Source organism: Vigna radiata, chromosome 2 (genome assembly GCF_000741045.1).
Source record: "Vigna radiata var. radiata cultivar VC1973A chromosome 2, Vradiata_ver6, whole genome shotgun sequence".
NCBI classification, from domain to species: Eukaryota; Viridiplantae; Streptophyta; class Magnoliopsida; order Fabales; family Fabaceae; genus Vigna; species Vigna radiata.
This window is the reverse complement of record NC_028352.1, coordinates 2,694,177-2,718,512: the sequence shown is the minus strand read 5'-3', so window position 1 is coordinate 2,718,512 and position 24,336 is coordinate 2,694,177. Positions and strand designations below refer to the sequence as shown.

At 31.2% G+C, this 24,336-nt stretch overlaps 3 protein-coding genes across 5 annotated transcripts; 1 reads left to right on the top strand and 2 right to left on the bottom strand.

Annotated features, from left to right (window-relative positions):
- The first annotated feature begins 1,055 nt into the window (after window positions 1-1,055).
- On the top strand, window positions 1,056-3,203 carry LOC106776442. Its single transcript, XM_014663903.2, has 2 exons — window positions 1,056-1,428; window positions 2,175-3,203. Exons 1-2 carry the CDS (start codon window positions 1,150-1,152, stop codon window positions 3,018-3,020), a joined length of 1,125 nt encoding a protein of 374 aa, XP_014519389.1. The 5' UTR covers window positions 1,056-1,149; the 3' UTR covers window positions 3,021-3,203.
- Window positions 3,204-3,755: 552 nt separating this feature from the next.
- LOC106755555 (probable CDP-diacylglycerol--inositol 3-phosphatidyltransferase 2) lies at window positions 3,756-8,180 on the bottom strand. Of its 3 annotated transcripts, XM_014637726.2 has the most exons (12): window positions 8,024-8,180; window positions 7,526-7,537; window positions 7,330-7,453; window positions 6,854-6,938; window positions 6,694-6,743; window positions 5,674-5,713; window positions 5,503-5,547; window positions 5,355-5,420; window positions 5,137-5,251; window positions 4,993-5,049; window positions 4,809-4,907; window positions 3,756-4,106 (listed from the first exon to the last, which is right to left on the bottom strand). In XM_014637726.2, the coding sequence occupies exons 3-12, from the start codon at window positions 7,394-7,396 to the stop codon at window positions 4,047-4,049; spliced, it is 684 nt and encodes a 227-aa protein (XP_014493212.1). In that variant the 5' UTR covers window positions 7,397-7,453; window positions 7,526-7,537; window positions 8,024-8,180; the 3' UTR covers window positions 3,756-4,046. The 3 variants fall into 3 exon arrangements, with proteins under 3 accessions (XP_014493212.1, XP_014493213.1, XP_014493211.1); XM_014637727.2 differs by lacking the exon at window positions 7,526-7,537 and having other exon boundaries at window positions 8,019-8,180; XM_014637725.2 differs by lacking the exon at window positions 7,526-7,537 and having other exon boundaries at window positions 8,024-8,178.
- A 6,953-nt stretch (window positions 8,181-15,133) lies between these two features.
- LOC106755797 (probable BOI-related E3 ubiquitin-protein ligase 3) lies at window positions 15,134-16,833 on the bottom strand. Its single transcript, XM_014638011.2, has 2 exons — window positions 16,118-16,833; window positions 15,134-16,009 (listed from the first exon to the last, which is right to left on the bottom strand). The coding sequence occupies exons 1-2, from the start codon at window positions 16,394-16,396 to the stop codon at window positions 15,443-15,445; spliced, it is 846 nt and encodes a 281-aa protein (XP_014493497.1). The 5' UTR covers window positions 16,397-16,833; the 3' UTR covers window positions 15,134-15,442.
- Window positions 16,834-24,336: the final 7,503 nt, after the last annotated feature.

The window sequence follows — 24,336 nt, the reverse complement described above, 5'->3', positions numbered from 1 at the left end:
TTGAGTTAGTCACAACTTTTTGAATAATTGAGTACTTCCTTAAAGTCTTAGGAAAAAAAATGACATTTGTGCTTATATTTTTTTAAAATATATACACTTCAAAGTTTATCATGTTTATACGAAGAAAATTATTATGATAATAAGTTAACTAATTTAATTTTCACAGAAAATAATACAAGTGATCTAATGTTTTACTTCTATTTATTTTTTTAGAGTTTTTTCGTAATAAATATAGTTTATCTATTTTTTTAAGGTGTGTCTTTTATTATAAGTTTGCTAATTTAATTTTCATAGAAAATAATGCAAGTGATCTAATATTTTATCTATATTTATTTATTTAGAGTTTTTTCGTAATAAATATAGTTTATCTATTTTTTGTAAGGTGTCTTTTATTATATGAGTTTGATATTGTCCCTTATGCTTTATTTTATTTTTCTTTCTAATAAATTTCTATATAGAAATAATTAATAAATTTTATTGTGTAGTTAAAATTGAGATGTCAATCTTCACAATAATATCAACTTTAAATTACTCTTTATCGAAAATATTTTTGTTCTATTCTCAAATTTGGAAATAACTTGTACTATTTAGGCCAAAATGTCATCATTAAAGAACCAAAATTATATCTCATTAATCTGAAATAATAATCATTAAGATTGAGAAGTAAAACAAGATTACATTCTTAATCTTACTAATCAAGCGATTAGGATTTATAAACCATGTTAACCAAATATGTTTAGATAAAAAATGCATTAAAGTTCGACTAAGTTGACTTTTTTTATGATGAAAAAATCATAATAAGTCTAATATAAGTTGTGGAGATGAAAAACCCATCAAAACTAAGATTAAATTGATTTAAATATATTAAAATATTAATAAATAAAAATAAAGAAGTGTAGATTAACTAACTTGTTCTAAAATTAAGGCTAATCTTGATTAGCTATAATTGAATTACAAAAAAGTAAAAATATATTTGTTTAAACACAAGTCATTTAATTCAAAATTAGAAAAGAAAAACATGAGAAATTCCTGAAAAAAAATAAAACGTAGCACAGCGAAACGAAAGCAAAGCTGTTGTGTTGTTAACCTTGAACTTTATCCAATCAAACCTTCTCTTCTCTTCTCTTCTCTTCATTTCCGATAGAAGCCATGCCCATGGATAGGCTTCTATCCTCTTCTCCTCTTCACGCTAATCTCAAGCCCTTCACACGATTTCACTCCCCAAGCTTCAATCTTTTCTCCTCGCCGCCTTCTTCCTTCACTTCAATTTCTTGCCACCATGAAAACCCGTCATCTCCCTTGTCGTTTTCTGTTCCCAAAACCCTACCACCCCTTGTATCCTCTCAACTCATTCGTCCTCAAATCTCCACACCCCAATTCCAACCCCTCAATCAGATCACCACTGGAAACAATTTCCAGAAACCAAAGGTACGTGCTTTCTGCGGTTATGGTTGCTGCTTAGATCTTGTGTGCATTTCATGATGTTTGCATCTGACATCATGCTCATTCTTAATTCAACGATGTTCTGTATCATAAATTGTATCCTCTAGAATATTCTCTTCGTGATTTAGTCAAAAGCATCTAACCATGTCATTGGTTCTTAGGGAATCCGTGCAATTTTAGTATTATGCTAAGAGGAAAATTCTATTAATGTTGTTGATTACGTTACTATTTTATTTAAAGGGGATAAATTAATCGCCCTAGAAAATGGCACATAACCAACGAATTGGGAATTGTCGTATATATGCAGAAATCTGTTATAATCTGAACGGATGGTGCTATGTTGCCTGTGTACTATGCATATAACACTTTTTGTGACTGATAATTTTTCATCAATAGCTCTGCTTTGGTGATAGTGTTTGTTTCGGGACTTGAGTTGAATCATAACCAAACTTAGCTTTTTAATCACGTGTTATTACAGGTAAACCGTGATCATTAACGTATTTGTTGAATTGGGTCTAACTGAGTTGAAATTTGGGTATACGGGTAATGTATAATTGATATTATTATTATTATTATTCATTTGTCTTGATATTTTTGGTTACAAGTGTTTATTTGGCTTAAGGTTGCTAGGGTTTATGCTATATAAGACTCGATCCACGCATTTATTGCCTTTTAGATGTTTGAACACGGTAGTGAAGCTTAAAAGTATAATTTTGCTATGTTGTTTTCAGGCAATAATAACAGCTCGGACATTGGCAGTACTGTCTGCTCTTGTTTTGCTCTTAATCCAGCCAGCTTTTGCTCCGGCAGCTTTTGCAACATTTCAAAATGCTGCCAAGACTGGTGGCCCTGCCGCTGCTGCAGTTGGTGGAAAACTTATCCGCACTGAGCTTCTAAGCAGTGCTTGGACTGGTTTCTTTGCTGGTTGCTTGCACACACTATCAGGGCCTGATCACCTTGCAGCTTTGGCTCCATTGTCAATAGGCCGATCCCGAATGGAGAGTGCTGCTGTTGGAGCCCTTTGGGGCTGTGGCCATGATGCTGGTCAAGTTATCTTCGGCTTGATTTTTTTGCTCCTAAAGGATCGACTTCACATTGAAATTATCCGAACGTGGGGCACAAGAGTGGTTGGCCTTACCCTGCTAGTAATTGGTGCTATGGGGATTAAGGAAGCTTCAGAAGTGCCTACTCCATGTGTTGCCTTGGAAAACGGTGAATGTGATGTCGATGTCTATGAATCGCGTGATAGTAATCCTGTAGTAGGAAAGAAGAAGATTGGTTTTGCTACTTTTGCCACGGGAATAGTTCATGGACTGCAACCAGACGCACTGATGATGGTGTTGCCTGCCCTTGCTCTGCCTTCACGGGTGGCTGGTGCTGCATTTCTCATTATGTTCTTATTTGGAACTGTTGTTGCAATGGGGAGCTATACGGTATTTATTGGTTCGTGTAGCGAGGCACTAAAAGATAGAGTACCTAGAATAACCGAGAAACTTACTTGGGCTTCTTCTCTTGTTGCAATAGCCCTTGGATTTGCCATCATCATTAGCCAGTTTTTTGGGTTTAGCCTTTATTAGTACACTTTAATGAGCCAGGAATCTTTTTCATGAATATCGTTTTGCTGTCAAGAAAAAGTAGGGACGTTAGAGAGAAATTTGCTTGTTTGGAGCAAGGTATTATTAATGCAACATGTGATTTTGATTTTGTCTATTATTTGACTACGCTTGTGAATGTATATATATCTCTGGTAGGTTCAGTTATTATGCAGCCAATAGCCGTGTAGCTGTTTCATTTGAAGATTTGGATTTATTTTATCAATATTCTGTTTATGCATGTGTATTGTTATGCCCTGGAACTCTTATGCAGTAGTAGTATGTTACAGAATTAATACACTATAGTGCTTCTATTCTATTAGTCATATAACGCTGTTATGCAAACAGGACGAAAAATTCGTCATTACTTTTCCAAATATATAAGACAAGTAACATTGGTTCACTCATCGACTACTCATTTAATAGGTTCGACAGATGTATCAGTGGCGAATACCGTAAATAGCAGAGTATATAAAAACAGGTGACATTTGATCACTTCACAATCAAAAGCATGCGCGCAAAAGTAGAATAATGTCTTGGAGTTACATATCATCACATAATACACGGTATGAATGGTTCAGATGTTTTATCAATCCTGCAAGCCCCGTGTCACACAGTAATACGAATTTCCATAAACATTTAAGTGAGAGTGTTACGAACTGGAATAAAGGGTGTTTATTCAGTTTATACACCCACCCCCATCCTACTCGAGAGAGAATATAAAATCAAAATCAGCCATTCCTTCTCCTATAAAGGGATTTGAAATTTCACAACTGAACAAATATTTCTTTGCGTCGCATTGTAATTAACAGTGGGTAAAGAACAACGGAATCTTTTTGTTACATGGAAGGTAAAATTATTTAGTTCAGCATTTTCTATTTCTTTCGTTACAAATGTAGAAAAGTGAACAACTCAAGCTCAATTTCCATCTGTGGCAATTCATATTAAATTTTGACCACATAACTTGGTACGAGAAGACGAAGGCAAAGGATTCTCGTCGTGGAAGAAACATCAGTTCTTATGTTTTTTCTCAATGTCATAAAGCACGCACGCATCAGCTGCTGTTTTCATCTGGAATCACAAGGGAATTAGAGCAGATAAATGCAGGACTCAATTTAATGACCAAGTAAATAATAATCAAAAGCATAGAAAAAAAACATGGAGAATAAGTTAATAAGTAAAGAAAATATTAAAGAAAACTCCTTTCATTAAAATATTAAGTTAATAAGTCAAGCCAAAGAGTTAATATATTCAAACTCGAACAATATTACATTGAGGCACCACTGCTAGTTACTAAATGTGTTGAATCTTAATCCTCATTTTAACAGCCTAAAACAACCCCTCAAATTATTATCAAGATTAATTGATAATGTGTGGAAAGCTTCTGCTAATTGAAGTAATGTCACCATCTCTAGTAGAATACAATTTTATAACTGTACTCATAAAATATGGTTCACGAAACTTTGTGCCGATCCTTTTGCTTAGAAAAAAGACTGACAAATGATAATTAAACCAAAAATAAAAGTAGAGTACGAAAGATTTTCAAGATTCAAAATTGTTGTACTACTGCGATACTTCCAGGATGTTTATTCCAAAAATGTATGAACAATTAGTGCCACTAGTTTCGTTGGACTTTGGGAATTCTTTTCTTCTCTGACGTGTTACTTCTTTTAACTTCTTTTTTCTTCCTCGTCTTTTCATTATTGACCGGGGTGGTCAAAATCTAAAAATATGTATCCAATCATAAAAAAAATGCAGAACAAACATACTGACCTGAATAACATTTATAATTTGTTTGACTGCCCATCCAAATAAACTAGTACCAATTAGGAGAGAAAGTAATGACATCTTTTTCAAATTATTTGATATAACCTGGAAATAGAAACAAATGAGAAACTATGATGATCACGGCAAATAAAATGTCTTAAATAATTTAACACCAGTAGGGAGCACTTACGTCCACCAATTTCTCTGTTTGATTCTCCGCAAGATAAAACAGGACTAAATAAATAACCTACACAATATTAAGGATAAGAATCCAAATAAAAAACTATTTATTAGAGATTTTCCACAGAGATCAGGAAGAAGATATTGCACTGACCTCACATGAGACACAACAGTAAGCCATAAACATCCGATTTCCATAGTATGCCCTGAAAAGCCAGTTGCTGCTGTCTTTTACATCTTTATGACTAGCCTTTCCCGTCAAGAAAGTACTGCAATTAATTGAAAAAATGCCACATATCATCAAGATTAAACCCAATAATTGCAGAATCAACAATTAAAATTAGGGAAAAACGCACAGTCAATATGCATTACCTGTACATTTGCAGCCAGTGGCTGGCAATGTCTAGTGCAAGCAATGACAAGAAGATAAGGCCGGGCCTTTACACAAGTTCAACCCAAAAGTCAGGTTTACATTCTTAAAATAACAGTGACTAATGAATTTGAAAGGAAAATTTCTTACTGGTACAGTTGAGAAAGGACAACAAGTAGACAAGCAGTGCTAATTCTGGTATCAAGGAAGCCGCATTATTTCAAAGCACGCAAGAATTGAACAACATAAAGTTATAACAGCACCGATCATCAGACATCTTTTGTATGCATGCATAGAGAGAGAGAGAGAGAAGAGAGTAACCTGTCTGTTACCATGTCCAGCACAGCCCCAAAGGTTGACACTGAATCAAGAAAACAATACAAAATAAAGAATGCTAGGTTAATGTATTTGTTTATTATACAGAATAATTGTCCTTTCAAAATAAAAATAGACAATTTAGGGAGATAGGTAATGTCCCAATTCCCCATTCAGGGCAAGCTACTGGCATATAGTGGTGCTTACACATGATACCAGTGAAAAATCACTTGCAGAATTTGAATCCAAAAGCTTTTCACATTTGATGTTTCGATTATACCAATTAAGCCAACCCTCTTTAGCATATATGCCATGTTATCCCTTTATTTTCTTGTTCAATATGGTTTATCAAGTGTTTTGTTAAAAAGTGTGAAAATGTAACAGAATGGAATCATGGGAACAAAACAAACATCTTTAACCCTGGGAGTTAGCACATGATCAAATTTGGTGGACTCTTCAGCTTTTTATCTAAATTTGCTATTAAATAACCCTTAGGTAAGTGAAAAATAGTAGAATAATATGTATGTTTGTTGATATTGCATCAGCATTAGAATTGTGAGAAAATCTGTATTACCTAAAATTCATACTGTATATGATAAGCGTCTCAAAGAGCAAATTATAGCTGGGCTGTGATATATAGACATTCCCTCAGTTTTGAACTGACTTTCCAGATTTTAAGTTCCATATGAATTTGAAGGACTCAATAATCGATAAAAGAGTCGGTAAAAAAAATCTTTACTTGTTCTCTCACATTAAACAGAAAGAAATTGAGGGTACAAATTAACAGAGATCATGTTCAAAAGCTCTAAAGGGTAAACTACAAGGAGCCAAAACACAATTAACCCCCAATTAACTTTTTCTGAAGGTTAGTGTGATGTATGCAAATGCAATGGCATGCATTGTGGACTCGGATAAATTATGAGCAAGAATTTTCTTAGTTGACCACTGACATTATTTATGAATTCGATAGGAAAATCTTAACAGATAAACGTACTGTCATCTGACATCAACAAAAAAAGTCTATACCTTGATTGAATTTGCGGGCACACCATCCATCGACAGCATCACAAACAAAGCTGGCACCACGAATTCAGCCAAATTATGTCACGCGTTCCATAAAAATAAAAAAAATAAAAAATAAAAAATAAACTTAATACAAGAGAAAGCCAACAAAATGGTATCCCACCTCAAAAAATAGAGAAAAGCGAACAAGGCTTTGTTTGTTAAACATTGGGAGAAGGCAAAACAGTTTAAAAGAACCCGTATGTATCCTGCATCACCATGGACACGGTCAGAAGTTAAGACAGTTTGTATTCTGGAGAACTATGACCAAGAAGTTGAGTAAAATCTCCTGAACGATCCAATAATAAACAGTTACACTAGTTACAATACCAAACATCGATTTGTTCAAAACAAAAGTTGCTAACACATGCTATAATAAAAGAGTAACAAAGCCTCATGTTTTCCGAAAACAAATGTACCAATAAGAAAAATGACACAGAAATTTTTTCTGATTCTCTCCGTTCATATGTCCCAAATCAGAGTTTTATCCCATTAATCTTATTAACGCAAGTATTAGAGTACGCCATTGTTGCTACAATGTGAATTTTTAAGAGCACTGTTGCTGCAATACGTAAGTAAAAGTAGAAAGTAAACACCCACCTATTATATTTGGAATGTAAAGGTACACAGATAATTTACTGGATCTTTGTCCTGGTTTCTTGGCCATTGAAGCTTCTTTATATTCTAAAATTTCACCAATAAGTATTGCCAATCAAATATTCACCTGCGTGCAAGTAGTTTCCAGTAAGAAATCCATCAAAAATCCATGAAGGCACGTGCTAAAATAGGTACTCACATCCCATGTCATCTACACATATGGAACATGAATTAAGTCGCAATCATCTACCTAACCTAACTATATCAAAATAAAAACGGGACAGACTACCAATAATCTGATGGTACCGCAAGTTAAAATCTGTTAACGTACTTCCTTAGTATATTCTCCCCTACCGAAACAAGCAAATACCAATTCTCCTCTCCGCAATAACAGTTTCAGATAACATAACCATAAGCTTAATTTTAGTGTGTGTTGGGGATTTCTTCTACAAAAAGTCAAATCATAAATCGATGCCAAATCAAAAAATATTCTCCCCTGCCCCTTAATTCCAATTGAAAGTCACGAATTCGAAAACTCAGTGTACCGCCCGAGCCCTAGCTCGCATACCGCTGAGGACGGTTCCTCATAGGGCACATTGGTTGACGGTGTGCGCGGTGATGCCATCAGTAGCTAGGGCTTAATCAGAGGGAATTGAAAGGAATACCAGTATCAACGAGAGAGATAATTATACGTTACCGTTGCCGAAGAGAATGTGGTGGATTCCGGCGACAGAAAAGGTGCGGCTGGCGGTTGCAATGACGGATTGATCCAAACAGGGAACAAACGTGAGGTGGCACTGACTATGTTTATTTTGAGCAAAACCATGCGTTCTCCTTTTTTTTCTTTTTCTTTTCACTATTTATTTTTTATGTAATTTTTTTCCCTCTTTAGTAGTTTATCATTATTCTCACCATATATTAATGCATTATTAAAAACAAAATTAGAGTTAATTAGAAGCGTATCTATAATTATATAAAAAAATGATATATTTTTTTAAATTTTATTTTCTTGGTTATTTTTTTTTAAATTTAAATAATTTATAAATATTTAAAAAATAAGTACATGTGTAATAACGTATGTGCTTATGTAATAAAAAAATAGATATGCATCCATTTAGCTCTTAATTTAACGTGGGTATGATATTACAAATTATATCAAATTTGGTCTTTAAAAATGTCATAACTAAACAATTTAATCTCTAACAAATTTGATAAATCTTTGAATGTGTGAGATATAAATTAGTCTCTAAATATATAAAGTATTCACAAAATAATATTATATTAATCTCTAAAATTAAATTTTAATAGCAAAATATTTTCATAAAACTTCATAACCAATACATAATTAATAATTTTTTCACATATTTATATGGACAAGATTCTTTCCTCTTTCAACAACTTGAGTGCATATTAAATCATCATTTATCCAATATTTTATTTGTTGGTGTAACTTTACACCTTGTGGAATCAAAACAGGTTGTAAAATCTTCTTTTATACGATACACTCCAAATAAAAAATTATTCCACATTCTCCAGATTATTTTTTTCATAATCACACTTAATTTTTGTAACGGAGAAGCTGGGTTCCCAGTCCCAAATATTCAAGAAATACTTTTTTTTCTCAAACGGTTTAAATTTAACATAACATTATAATAAATATTCTTAAAAAATGTGACTCAATTAAATCAAAAAGTAAATATAAAGATTAAAACAAATTAAAGACTAAGTATAATTAAGTCTTTTATAAAAAAATATTGAAGAATACAAAAATTTATAGTAAGTATTTTATATTAATTATATACTTTAATTAATTAATTTTAATACTAAACATATTATGTTAAACTAAAGAAAATAGATATTAAATACACTTAATTACTATTTTTAAAATCTCATCCTCTTAATTACTACTTTTAAAATCTAAATAATCATTTATAATACAAAAAAAACTTTTCTTTTATCATTCTACTAACTATTTTTTTTTCAATTCATGTAATTATTTACTCTTTTACGCTTATGTTTATTATAGTATATAAAAAAGACATTATGGATATCTCAACGGCTATTTAATATTAAAACCGAACTTAAAATAAGAAGAAACAAGAGTAACATGTTATAAAAAATTTAAATGATAAAGGAGAAGTTATATAAATCTTTTGTTATATATATATATATATATATATATATATATATATATATATATAACACTAGTCCAATCAGTTTGAGATCAAGAAGATTCTTTTAACCTATGACTCAAAAAAAATCGATTGAATAATAGAACAATCGGATTAAATTAAAGTTCGTGTTAAAAATAATTATGATAAGTCTAAGTCAAATCATTATCAATTGAGACGTATTTAGGTTAGTGCCAACATGTAAAGTCTATCTCAAAATTTATAAATATAAGTTTGTAGTAATGTGATGGGTTAGTTATATTCATTGCACATTTATTACTAACACTGTGAGACTCTTACTGACTTTAGCATTGGAGACCACACGAGAAAAGTGGGTGATCAATATGATCATATGAAGTTGGTTAGATATATGCAACGGGAGATGCACGAGATGCAACAGAGACATGAGGCCAAAATGGTGGCATTGAGGTTCAAGCATGTTGTTGATCAACACAACAAACCGCAAAACATTCCTACTTATTTGAGGGAGAAAGCTCAAACCGAGAGACTGGTCGAGAACTGAGTACTGTGTGACTAGAGAAACCCTCACGATTAAGACGATACATGTGGAGGGTCAGTTGCCCTTCACCACAGTTGTTACAAAGACACCAATGCTTGAAAAGTCGACACCCATAGTTTTTTAGAAGTATGACAGATTTGATTGATCTAGACGAATAACTTCGTTTCTCCGTAAATACCATGACGTTTTACTTGTTGAGTGACTCCAACTTATATAAGGTGTTTTGTCTTTTCTTGAAGAGAAATACATTGACATGGTTCAACATTTTGCCACCCACAATGGGTTGTTTCATATTTTTTGCACCATGTTTGGTTGACAATATGCAACCAACAAGATAAAAAAACTAACACACCCCACAATAATAAACATAAAAGAAAGAACGAGTCTATATATGAATTAATACAACAATAAATCAATACAACAAAACTGCTTAAAATACATTTAAGTATAAAAAAATTAATAATGACATATGATTAAAAAATTATCGTTTTAGACATTTGTCAACCAAATGAATAATAAGTAAATTTCATTTCTATCGCATGACTTATACTGTTACATCCAATTCTCAATAAGTTACACATAAAATTATTCACATCAATTTCAAAATATTAATTCAATCATTTTCCCAATTCAACCAATATTTTACACCCATTTTACACCCATTTATAATCAATCTATAAGAATTAAGTATTATTCATATGTAATTCGTTGCACACTTATCAAATAACATAACAAATCATAAATATCTTAATCAATTAAATCAATATTTCAAGTTTGTAAACAGCAACTTATTTCATAACTTTTATGCCATCTAATCTTTCTAAAACCAAAACAGATCATTGTTCTAAAATTTGAAATTTAAATTTATTTTTTTAACTGCCAATATTTTAGCCTAAAGTCTAATAATGACTTAAAAGAAAAAATAACTAAAAAGAAAGATATTGTTTTTATATTTTTATTTTTAGAACTGACTTTTCTTTATCTAACTTAAATGCTCAATCAAAATCTGCTCACCAACCTATTTACTATTCACACATTTCATTTTAAGTACTTCACCTATTAATTGTTACATAAAGCTAATTAATTTCACACATATAAATATATCATTTTTCAAAAACTTCCTATCCTAATTACAATTTGTCTAATAGGAGAGAAAAAAATTAAAAAAAATTAAATAAAAAGAGTGCAATATGGACTTTATGACACTTGTTTCTTCTTTTACTAAGAGCTTAACATAAATTTTGTTAACTATGTTTAAGACATTAGAGGCATAAAATTAAGGTCGATGGACTCTCTATGTAGACAATTGTTAATACCCAATTTCGTCCGGATTATCTTTCTAATATTTTGTTGTCATATATTTAACCCTTTTATTATTCATTTACCTATTCTTTTTTTATCTATTTTTTTATCACTTTCTTTTTCTTTTACTTATTTTTGTTTTATGTTAGTTATTTTATTTTAGTCTATCTTTTTTATTTTGTTATTTTTTTTATTATTTTTATTTTTATTTTTAGTATTTTATTTTCTTATTTTTCTTTTCAATTCTTATTTTCTTTTAACTTTTTTTATTCTATTTATCTCATCCTATTCTCTTTTTATTCCATTTTGCTTTTCCTTTTATAAAATTTATTTTTAATTTTTCGTTTTTTAGTTTTACCTTTTTATATTGCTTAAATATGTTTAAAAAAAAAAAGAAAGAAAGAAAAAACAAAAAAAAAAACGCTTTGGCTGAGGGGAGGCCATGTGTGCAAAACGACAAAGGAGACAAAGTGGTTTGGGGGGAACATGGCAGAGACGTTTGGAGGATTTGGCAGAGCAGAGAAAAACGGTTACTGAGTAAAGTGGAGCAGGAAGGCACAAAAGGGGTTGAGAGAGCTTGTCGTGGGAAAAGAGAGGATAACAAAAAATTTTACTACCAGAGAGAGGACAGTGGCCTTGGGAGCATTGATTCTGCAAAAGAGAATAGGAACTGCGAGAGCATTTTTTTGGAACTGAACTAAGGGAGGAGGAGGAGACCCATCGGATATGCAAGGTTGGCACCGGCAATCGAGTCTTCAAGAGGTAAGTAATACCTCCTCGCGTTCTTTATTTTTGTCCTTGAGCATGTTATTATTGCATTGCTGCTATGACTGCTATGGAGAACTTTATCTATCATGTTGTGTATAATCATGTGTCTTGAATCCTTGTCGTTCTCCATCACTATCCCACACTGCCCCATGCTCTGTTTCCTCACCTGTACCCAATGGAGTTAACAACCAAGCAAAGAAAAACTAACTCAGCCTCCTTAAGTTGTTCACAACGCCACCCTATCACCATCTGCATCTCACTTCTCTTGGCCACAGCGTAACCACCGTTCCTCCCCTTCCATTCCCAACGTCCACAACCAAGCTCAAACACACAACAACAAAAAAAACACACACAGAGTTAAACAGAAACTCACACAGACACCACAGAACCGAACCAATGATACCCATGTCATGCCCCCTCCTTCACTTGCTCTAAAAGAAACCGAATATCACCTTCACCATCACATTAACATACATCCAGACCACTTCGCTATATCCTCTTTTTCACTTCTCTAGCATACTCTAATGACACACATTCATCATCATATTCAACCACCATAACAAAAAAACCAAATCATTATACTCCTAAGCTTCACTGATCCCTTCGCATTCACCCACTGCCATTGCACCCTTGCTCCCCACTGCTTTGACCATGACCGATCATCAACAACAAATATGAATACCCACCAGAGGAATATCAGAAGGAAAGAATAACAAAAAACACCATCATCCTCAACCTGCGTCTTCAACCTGCACAACACGAAGTCATAGGGATAGGAACCAGCCAATATTCCACCCTGAACCCCTCACCCTTTTCCCATTGATCTCTGCAGTGAGACACTCGAACCCATCATTCTCAACACACCCACACGCACAAAATCAACCCCTAACCACCCTAAGAGAACACCCAAACAAACACAAATAGGAAATTCCAAATCAACACTGAAGCGCACTCTGTCCCGAAGAGGTTGAAGGTGATGACGCCGACAACAATGAATGTTGGTTAATAAAGCAAGATTAAGGTTAAGAAGGCTAAGAACAAAAAAAACATAATAAAAGATTACTGAAATTAAGGAGAGGATTCAAAGTCTAATGTTGATAAATTGAATTAATAATTTCATGAAGTTCATAAGGTGTACAAAATACTAAAAAATTTTATGCAACAATTACATATTGTATCAAGGTTTTTAATCAAATAATAAAAATATTAATGCAGCAATTAAATGAAGTGTTAAGGTTTTGGGGGTCAGATTTTATACATTACATTAATTATCAATTAATAATATTATTAATTGTTGTTATACTAAAAACAAGAGATCACTAAGAATTTGGGGTCAGATTTTATACATTACATTAATTATCAATTAATATTATTATTAATTATTATTATACTACAAACAAGAGATCACACCTTTTGTAATTAAGAGAAAGAGTGCTAATAGTGAAGGAAAATTAAAATAACAATGTTAAAAAAAAAAGAAATTAATGTATAAAATTAATTTAATGTAATATATATATATATATATATATATATATATATATATGAAAAAAATATTAAATATATTTTTGATCCCATAATTTTTTGCAATTAATAAATGAAGATCAAGTTTAATCCCTTAATTTTAAAAATATGTAGGTTTAATTTTTTTAATCAAATTTTGTTAAATTTATTTAATGTTTTAAAAGCATTTCATAATAATATTTAAATTTATTTTACTGTTTAATATTTTTTTTAATGTTAGTAAAGAAAAACATTTAAAACTTTACTAACTTAACAAAATTATATTAAAATTATTAAATTTATAGAATTCTTAAAATAAAAGAATAAATTAATTCAAAATTTTAAAAATAAACTAATTCTAATTTTTACTAATTCTTTTTTAAAGAATTTAACTCTACAAACGGAAGCATATGGACTAACAAATTAACAAATCTTTATAATCACAATTCAAATATTTTATAATGTTATACTTTGAATAAAATTTGATTTAAGTCTAGATATAAAAAATTGTTGAGTTTTTTTACTTGAATGATAGCGGTAAAAGAAAATTAGTTTTCAAATCAGATGTATTGTGGTTATAATCCAGAAGTTACTAAATTTTAAAAGTATTTGACATTTATTTGTAAAAAAAAAAATTGAAGGATTGAAATATAAGTTATCTAATATATTAATCCCACAATAAATATAAATGAGTTGATATTTAAAGTTTAATTTCGTTTTTAATATTACTTTTAATGATATAAATATAGATAATTTTCATATTCAAAAGTAAAATTAAATTGTATTAATCCAATTAATTGTATTAATATTATAGAGAGAAACTTCCCCCTACAGGTAATGTCAATTTAAAGACTTTTTTTTCATGTTCAGTTTTTCAAAATTTTATGTTAAAAGTAAATTATTCATACTATTCCTCTACTGTTTTCATTCTAATCAATATCCAGAATAAAACTGAAGTGTTAATAAAGTATCTGTTTTCTGATTATGGTTTAACTTTTTTTCTCCAACTGCTATTCAAATCTGATTTTTTTTTTCTAGTATCATGAAACTGAAGTGTGAATATATTTGTTTTCTGTTCAAATGCTTTATCTGAACTTTTCAAACTACTAAGTTAATCTGATTTAAAAACTGAGATAATTTTATTTTACCCATCTGTTCACAAGCCAATGATATTTGACATAGCTCTGTCTAATGTGCAGACATCATCACTGCAAAACTATCAATGGTATCTCTCAAAGATGAATAGACTATACCACTCAATGTCCACCATCACAGGCTCAAATTGCAAACCACTCCTTCAGAAAAAAAGTGCTGTCATCACATTGCACAAATCTCAGTGACCAATTAGCCGTACAAGGAAACTAAATTAGGCCTATAAAGTTGTTCCATAGCAGATATGCCACAGAAACCATCACTGTGTAGGTATATATATATATATATATATATATATATATATATATATATATATATGGTGGATGAGTTTTCAATGTTAGATAGGAAAAACAAAAATGACTGATTGATTTAAAGCAAATGGTAGACTAAAACATTGCACAGATGTGAACATCTTGTTGTATTTGGCAAATTCTCTTGTGTTGGTCTTCTACAAATTAGATCTAAACACATAAAGATCCTAAGGAAATAAACCAGACATTTGAATATTAAAGACATCCATTGGAACTATGGTTAAAGTTTTGAGTCTTGAAACATTGAACTCACTGAAAATGAGTAATGTCCATGTATCTTGACAGATCCATCATTTCATCATATAGCTAGCAATCTATCTGTTGTATTTACTTTTTTCCGGGAATATCAGCCTAGAAAATCAAAGTCTGTACTGGTATCAGAGCCTAGAAAATCAAAGTCTCAACTCAATGGTAGCCTTCTTTGGTGTTCTGCAGACGGGGCAAGCCTCGAGGGAAGCGTTGCAAACTTTGCAGGAAGAAAGGTGCCTGCATGGGAGGAACAGAAAGCACGAGCTCCTAGAATGGCAGCTTTTACAAAGCATTACTCCTCCTTTTCTCGTAATCTGTTCAACTTCATTCACCCCTCCACATTCTAAACCTTTTTCTGCAGTTCCTTCTTCTTCCCTCTCTTCTGTTCCTCCAGTTTCGCCACAGCACGACACTGCATCATTTGCCACTGCCCCATTGTTCAAAAAGTTTCCACCTTCTGTCATTTCCTCCAGCGTTTTGTATAGAGACAATGCCATGTTTTCCTTCTCCTGAGCCAACCTCTGCCATCTGTTGTTTTCCGCCTCTAACTTTCTCAAATACTCTTCTAACTCTAACCTTCTCTTCATGGCTTGTGCAATTTCTACATCTTTTTCCCTCAGGACATGAAGAGTACGAGTTTCCAGTTTTTTCAACAATGCCATCACCTGTTGTTTCCCGTGCTCTTTTATCATATATCTCAATTTCTCATCCTACCCCATTCAAAATTAACAATAAAAATCTTAACTTATAATTAACAATAATATATAGTCTCACAACTATGATAAGATAAGATAATAAAGCTGTGTATGAATTCTAACCTCAGATTTCATATACTGATCAATCTCTTCCCATTGTTTCTGAAACTGAACAGCAAACACAGGAGAATTCATCCCTTTTGAACTACAGACATGAAGATTTGGATCAAAGTTCCCTCCCTGACTCCCATTGCATAACTCTCCCAAATGCTGTTCTGGTAGCTGTTGCTGATGCTTGTGCTGAAAACTGATGCCTGAGTCGATGAAGCCATGAGCACAATGACCATTGTTCCAGAATGGAGAAGCAGAATTATTCGGATACCACTGCGTTTGAATAGCCATAATCTGAGCACCAACCAATATGTTGAACAAAAGCAAACCTTGATGAAAAAAACTGAACTTTTTTCCCCTTAAATCTCTTCAGTAACGAGGCATGCTGAGATGATGATATTAGCTGGAAGTTGAAAGTTGGAAGGGTGAAAAATAGTTTCTTTGATACGTTTTCACAGCAAGATATTGGGCATGTAACAAAGGGTAAACAGATATGTTTGTGTTGTGGTGGCTAGTGATGGTGTGGAAATATGCATATACTTATAATAAAAGAGTGGTTGAATAGAAAGAAAATTGCTTGCAGAGAAAAAGTAGTAAGGAAAGAAAGTTGAGGACAGGAATAAATTAGCAGTTGAAGTTTATATTTGATTAAAATAATAGGAATATTAATGAGGGTCAATTAATGGATGGATTTTGATTGTGCAGAAAAAGTAACTGAAAAACTTGGAAAGGAAATGAGAGAAAGAGGCTATAAGAAGAGCATAGGGTGTGGTGGAGTCTCTCTTTAGCTTTTTCTTTTTTTAACTTTGTTTGTTCTTTATTTCTTACCTGTCCTATAAGCATTTAAGAAATAGGTGCAAGATGTGGTAAGCAACAACGTACCACATGCATATTTTGTGACTAAACTATCGGGTCAGAGATTTCAGAGGCGTTTCTTCTGCTTTGAATAAATAAATAATGGAATTCAATTCCAATTTTCAAGTAGGTGGCAAGTGAGAAACTTACAGGAACCTCTCAAATCTTAATAATAATAATAATAATATTAATATTAAGTCCAAAAAATAAACTTATCTAGGAAAAGATATTTGCTGTTTAAATAAAATTAAATTTCTTACTAAACTAGATAGAAAAAACTCTTCGAAATTTTATAATTACTTTTAAATAATATTAAAAGCTTAGTTGAACGAGTTAGTGGGTAAGAATTGGTTATTAAATTTTGGTTTATTCATTAAGTTTGGAATTTGTGCATTGAAACGGATGTTTAATGTGAGGGAAATAATTTTCAGTTTTTTAAACGACTCTTCTTAAATAAACAATGAATGTTTTTATTAAAAAATTACCTTAACAATATCGAAACAATATTTTATAACTATATTTAATTAATTACTTTTTTATTATGTTTCAAAGTGTAATGATAACGAGTAATCCTACTGAACAATTGACCAGTTAAATCCAATTTTCCTGGTGAATGTTGCCAACTCATTTCTATGATATTATCGTAATAACAGTAATTTATAATGTACGAAAGATATTTGTTGAAACGCACGTTTGGTCAAAAAAAATATTAAACTGAATTAAGTTGACAGCGAAATAAATTTGATTGTATTAAAAAAAACTAAAAATTAATTTTAAGAAAATAAAATTGTTATTCTTAATTTACTCTCTAAAAACTGATCGTGCACGAATGAATTATTCAAACGAAACTTAAGTGTGTTTTGCGTTTTTTGAAATTAAAATTTATAATTTCAACATGTCAAACAATTTAAAAGGATTTCACATAGTTTCAAAGTAGTTTTATTCGATAAAATACTTCTTAAATAGAGACTTTATAGTAGGTGAATGGGGGAAAAATGGTCTAATAGATTTTTTTTAACAGATATATCTAAGAACAATATTAAATAAATATTCAAATATTTAATATTTATTTATTATTATCAAAATCTTATTTTAGAGTTACATTTCTTTAGTAGTAATGATATCATGACAATTTTTATATTTATTTAACATATAATATAAAAATATAAAATTTTCTATTTTTTCAAAAAGGAAGAAAATATAAAACAAGTAAAAATAGTGTAAAATAAATGTAAATATTTAGATATATCACAAAATCATTTTTCATTCTTTACCGATACATTAATTAATCTTTAACACATGAAGCATGTCCTCGTTGACATAGGAAAGTTCTTCTCTCTCTCTATATATAGATCAATTTATCAATAATATATTCTTAAAAGAAAAACACCATTAGATTTGGTTCATAATTTTAGTAAGTTGATGAACTAAATTTAGAGTTGTTTAATTTAGCAAATTTTGGAAAAATAATCTCCGACATCTAAACTAATACGTGGTTTGACTTTGATTTTTAAAATTTATTGAGGATAATGATATGTTAAAGATAAATATTGTAACGTGTGTCATTAATATAATAATATAATAATATATAAATATAAAAATATTTTGATTTATTTATAAGTAAAATGTGGAATTTGAATAGTTGTGTGGTGGTTCGGTGGTTGAAGGCGTGTATTCACATACCTTACCGTCCATAAAAAGCAAAAGCAAAAGGTCAAAAAAGAACACGTAAGCCACAGAGAGCATTGTTAGGGAGTTACTACTGATTTAATTCCAAAACAATATTTTTACTCAGAAAAATATATTAGACATAGTCAACATCCATATATATAAGACGATCACGATATTCCTTTGAAGTTTGGACGTTACATTGGAGCTATCTTCTTGGAGACACACATGTAAACAGCTCCATGATGATGACCCACAACAAAACAACGTTATTGACGCTTCTGGTGGAATCCCAAATCACGGAACATTTATTAAAGTCACCGTGAAGTGACACATGCACGCACACAGCAACAAATCTCCGTCTTTCAGGATAGCTCCTTCTATTTTATTCATAACCCTAGCTAATCTCTTTATCATCATTCAGTTCAATTCAATACAATATTAAGACTCAGGAGAATGGACCCATGTGTTCGCCACCCACAGCAACCTTTGCCTGCTACTTGTGCAAATGCGACATAGGACCTAAAGTCTTCGGGAATCGTCATGGATAAAGATACTTAAACAACATTTTTTGACAACATTTGAACATCGCGTCATTGTGTGATTAGTTCATGGTAGTGTCATTGTGTCATTTGGACCAATCACACAATGACACGATGTTTAAATATTGTCAAAAAATGTTGTCTATGTATCATTACCCAATTGCCATAATAATATTCTCTTATCTTTCGCTTTCTCTTCTGGGAATTGCCCTTTCATTTTTCTTTTTTTTCTTTAACTCGTTAATGTATATTTCTCGTTTTTGATGCAAAAAGTCTTGGGGTAACTTCTCAACTACTTATCTTCTTTTCTTATATATATACAAGATGGAACTTCTGCCGTAAAAGGTAGTCCTAATTAATCCCATAAAATGGTCAAAAACTTTATTCCTTCACCTTCCTAATTTTTAATTAACTTCTAAGACTTTGATTTCGCGCAATCATTAAACATAGGGAAATGTCGTCGAATCAGGGTAATCCTTTCTCTTCTACCTTGCATTATTAATCAGCTCCTATATACTTATCACACTGCCGTGAAGGTAAATTAATGTAAGCTTTTCAAGTCAAAACATGTTGTTGGAAACCCCATAGGACTTATTATAATATACGAATGAGAATACAAATCTTAACAGTTTTGTTCTGTGAAGTTGAGTTAGACTTAAAATCACTTTCTAATATGATATCATAGTAATAGTTGAACCTATTTCAATGAAATTTATGTGGATATTTTGTTCTATCCATTATCGTACTACTAATTAATTCTATTTTCACGTTCAAAATATCTATGTATATATGATGTGAAAGAGTTGTTGTAAGCACACATCGACTTCGCTAGTTAAATGAAACTCATCGATGAAAGTAACAGCTTAGCCATATATATAAAACATGCAGAGAGTCAAGTACAATTAAATATCCTACCTCAGTTCTGGTTTAAACATGGTACAGTTGATCTTAAATATATATAAAAAGTATTTGGAAGTTAATTACTCTTTTCTATGAAGCAAACCTAGCTGACATAGGTTTTTAATACCAAGAATTCTATGGTCGGTTAATTAGCATATTTGGTAATTTAGAAATACAGGACTGAAGGCATGATCTGAGAAATAGTATATATACAATTCGTGGAGAAGCTGAACAGAACTAATTAAGCACCGAACCTACTATGATCTCGTACCAAATCTGTTAACATCAAAGCTTTGTCCTATTCCATGTACTCCATTACGTACCAATCTATTTATGCAGAAAAGAAAATAATTAAGGGCCATTTAATTTTTGTTAGGTTTTGGGTGATATCAAAGATTTGACTTGGATGGGTTAAAGCAGATGCTTCAACATGCTTTGGGGTAATAGCAGGACCACGTACCACCTCCACACTGCATAAAAAGTTCCCGTGTGGGATTGCGCAATTATGAATTGCGTCTTCTTTCGTTCACATATCTCTTCTTTTGCTGGAATAAATCTGTTTGGTTCGATTTAAAAACAAAAAAGAAAGAAAAAACTCAACTTCTTTCATCACTACCATGTAAGTAGCATATATACATATATATTTACCTAATCACTTTCGGCATTACCAAATGCAAATATTGTATTTTTATCTTAACCGAAATAACCAGATGTTGCAAATTATATTATCTTTACTGATATGCATACATGAAACATCATTGTCTGATAATATTAATGTAAGTAACTGATACTGTATGAGTATTTTAATATATTTAAGTTACTGCAAAGTACATAGCTACTGACTAGGTTCATTAGCTGGCAGCTTGATCTACCGCAGGAGAGGATTAAAAGAGGAAAAAGATAGATGGACTGAAGAGAGTATCTAATTTTTGGTCGGTTAACAAATCTGGTTCTTAATAAATAATTATCAGCACACACAGCTCCGACTAAAACCTAATCTGTCACATTATATTGATGCTAATTTGTGATGTCATCGTATTTAGCATCTAGTTCGTAAAAAAACAAACAAACCATAATTAATTAACATCATCTGTTCCTCAATCATGTCACGTTTTCTTCTTCTTGTTAATATTGTTTGGTTGCAGATTGCAATCCGACTCAGTAACTTACAAGCCAATACAACGTAGATTATAGCTAGGAAAGCCCAATACTTTAACATGAAAATGAAAATCGAATCCTCATGAATAAACAAATTAAGGGCGGTTCTTGAGTGGTTGTGAAATATGAAATTGTGTGGTTGGTCACTGGTTATTGTGCATATAAATGTATGCATGTATGATCATGTGTGGTTTGAATTCTGACATATATATATATATATTATATATATTGTACATTGGAGACCGACACACGCAAATCATGTGAAGTAGGAAATTGTCTTTTTGTGGGGGAAGGACCCATCCCAATCCAAATCCCAATCCCAATCCCATGCATATTACTTGCATGTAGATGTTGTTTTATGAGGTTGCTTTTGTGTGCCCCAAAACAGTGAAAGAAAGGGGTAAGGGAAGAACTTTTGAGTGGTTCTCGTGCAACTTTGACTACACCGGAATTGCAATGTTGCATGCTGTTTTTACCAGTGGTTGAGTGAGTGAGTCAGAAAAGCATGTGTAGAAAGCTGAAAGCGGATATATATGGATGATTGATTCAGTCTTTGAAGTTTGAACCAATGTTCATATCCCCTATAATCCTACCTAGCTAATTCCTTTTTACCTTTTTCGTCTTAGATATAGATAGACAGATATAATGTAGCTTTTCTTTACACAAAATCTGCAGACTACTTTTGTTTTTCTAATTAATCTATTCTTTTGTTTCTCATTCACTTGGAAACATCACTTTTACCAAATCCACTTCTTTCTCATTAATATTCACTCCTAAAGTTTAAAGATTAAAGAGACTGATATATATTCTACACCAAATTCTTGTTTATCTTATCTATCCAACCAGGATGATGTAAGAATACGTAATATAGATACCATTTTCGCTCACCTTCAACTTCCTTTATGTTAATATTTCATGTTAATATTTCAGTCTCTTATGTTTTAAAATATTTATATTTCGTATAATTAGGAAATCATTTTTATTTTCAAATTCTATTTTTAATTTTTGTATTGAATAATTTAAAAGTTGTTTCTTATTTTAAATTTTAATGTGAAAACATTTTTAATCTTTAGTTTATATAATGTAAAATTTATTTTTCTTTATGAAAAAAAAAACACTTTCTTCGTCATTCAATCCATCTTTGACTCGGTACATAAACAAGGACAATGACCATGACAGGCAGATGGACGCGGTAAGGGGTGACTATGGTAAGTGGGCCAGTTTGGTCTTTTAACTATGGGGTTGCGGAAAAAAAGAAATCTCTTTTTCATTTTTTTATGTCAGCACCCATTCTTCCATGGGAGTTACTCCCTGTACCTCCCCAATTCTAACTCCCACCCCCCAATTTTTTTGGATTTTTTTTAAATACAAAATTAACCTTTATGTTTTTTTATTTTTACCGTTTTACCCCTATTTACTAAAGTTAACCTACTCTTTTACAATTCCTCAGTCAAAACACACAGACTCAGATTCCTCTCCTTCCTATTCCCACCCCCACCCCCACCAAAGCTTTTGAAACACTCGACGCTCTCTGCAACTCTCACTCTCCCATTTATACGTTAAAAATATATTTAAAAATAATACATCAAAACATATAAATTTCATTATTAAAATATCTAAAAATTAATATAAAAAGTAAACTAATAAAAACAAATCTTAAAAAATAAAACTAATCAAATAAAAATCTAATAAAAACAAATCCTAAAAAATAAAACTAATAAAAACAAATCTTAAAATATAAATCTTAAAAAAATAAAACTAATAAAAACAAATCCTAAAAAATAAACTNAAACTAATAAAAACAAATCTTAAAAAATAAAACTAATAAAATAAAAATCTAATAAAAACAAATCCTAAAAAATAAAACTAATAAAAACAAATATTAAAATATAAATCTTAAAGAAATAAAACCAATAAAAACAAATCCTAAAAAATGAAACTAATAAAAACAAATCTTAAAAATTAAAACTAATAAAAATAAATCTTAAAAAATAAAACTAACAAAAACATAATCTAAAATAATCTAGAAAACCCTTAAACGGATGTGGGAATCTGTCAACGGATGTCAACATCCGTTTAAGGGTAAACGGAAGTCGCCTTCCGTTTTAACGGTTTTACTAACCTGGACTCGAAGAGGATCGCTGCTTAAAGGTTGGATACAACACCACCACACTAATGTAATGAAGAGATATAATAATTGAAGGACAAATTCTTCCAGAAGAAATCGATATCTCAATTATCACTTGGAATACAAGAAGAATGGGAAAAAGAATTTCTGGAAAAATAGAACAAAGAATTCCTGGGAAGAGAGCGTAAAGATGAAAGCATGAAGATAAAAAAAAAAAGAATAAATAGGTTTTGTGGGGGTGGGAGAATAAAATTATAAAATTTTATTTCTAAATATAAATTTTTGTTAAAGGATAAAATTGGAATAGAAAAAATAGAGCAAAGGGCAAAAATGGAATGGGGAGTGGGGGTTGGAATTGGGGAGGTACAGGAAGTAACTCCCTTCTTCCATGCAGCAAGCCCAATTTAATTTTCAAATGAAACCGTGCGGCCCAATTTACTGTATGATGGCCTTAAGTATGAAATCTCCTCGACTTTTGCTTCCTGCACTCTTCTTATGGAAAAAGTGACTTCCAGATAATAATATAAGAAACTTTTTGAAACATTTTTTTCAGAATTTTCGAAATAAATTTTTTATAAAAAATCTTTGAAACAGAATACTTGAAATGAGACTTCCGAAATGTTTTTTCCAAAATAGAATTTCAGAACAAATGAAACGTATTCTATAATAAGTTTTCTGGAATAAACTTTTTTGTAATGCATATAATACCTTTTGGAATTAGTTTTCTAAAATACTTCTACATGAAATATGTTTCCCAGAAAACTTCTCAGACACATTTTAATGAGTTTTTTTTTTTTTTATTTCCACTTATCTTCTTTCTCTGTAGCTGTGGTGTGGTGCAGTGATGAAGGATGTGAGTCTTTTCTTCTCATTGCAGGAGTGCAGATATTAATTTGTTGGTGCAGGAAGCAATAGTCTCTCTTTGCAAATCCTTTTCGTGCTAGTAATGAAATTCAAGCCCAAGGTTAAAGCAAACTTTT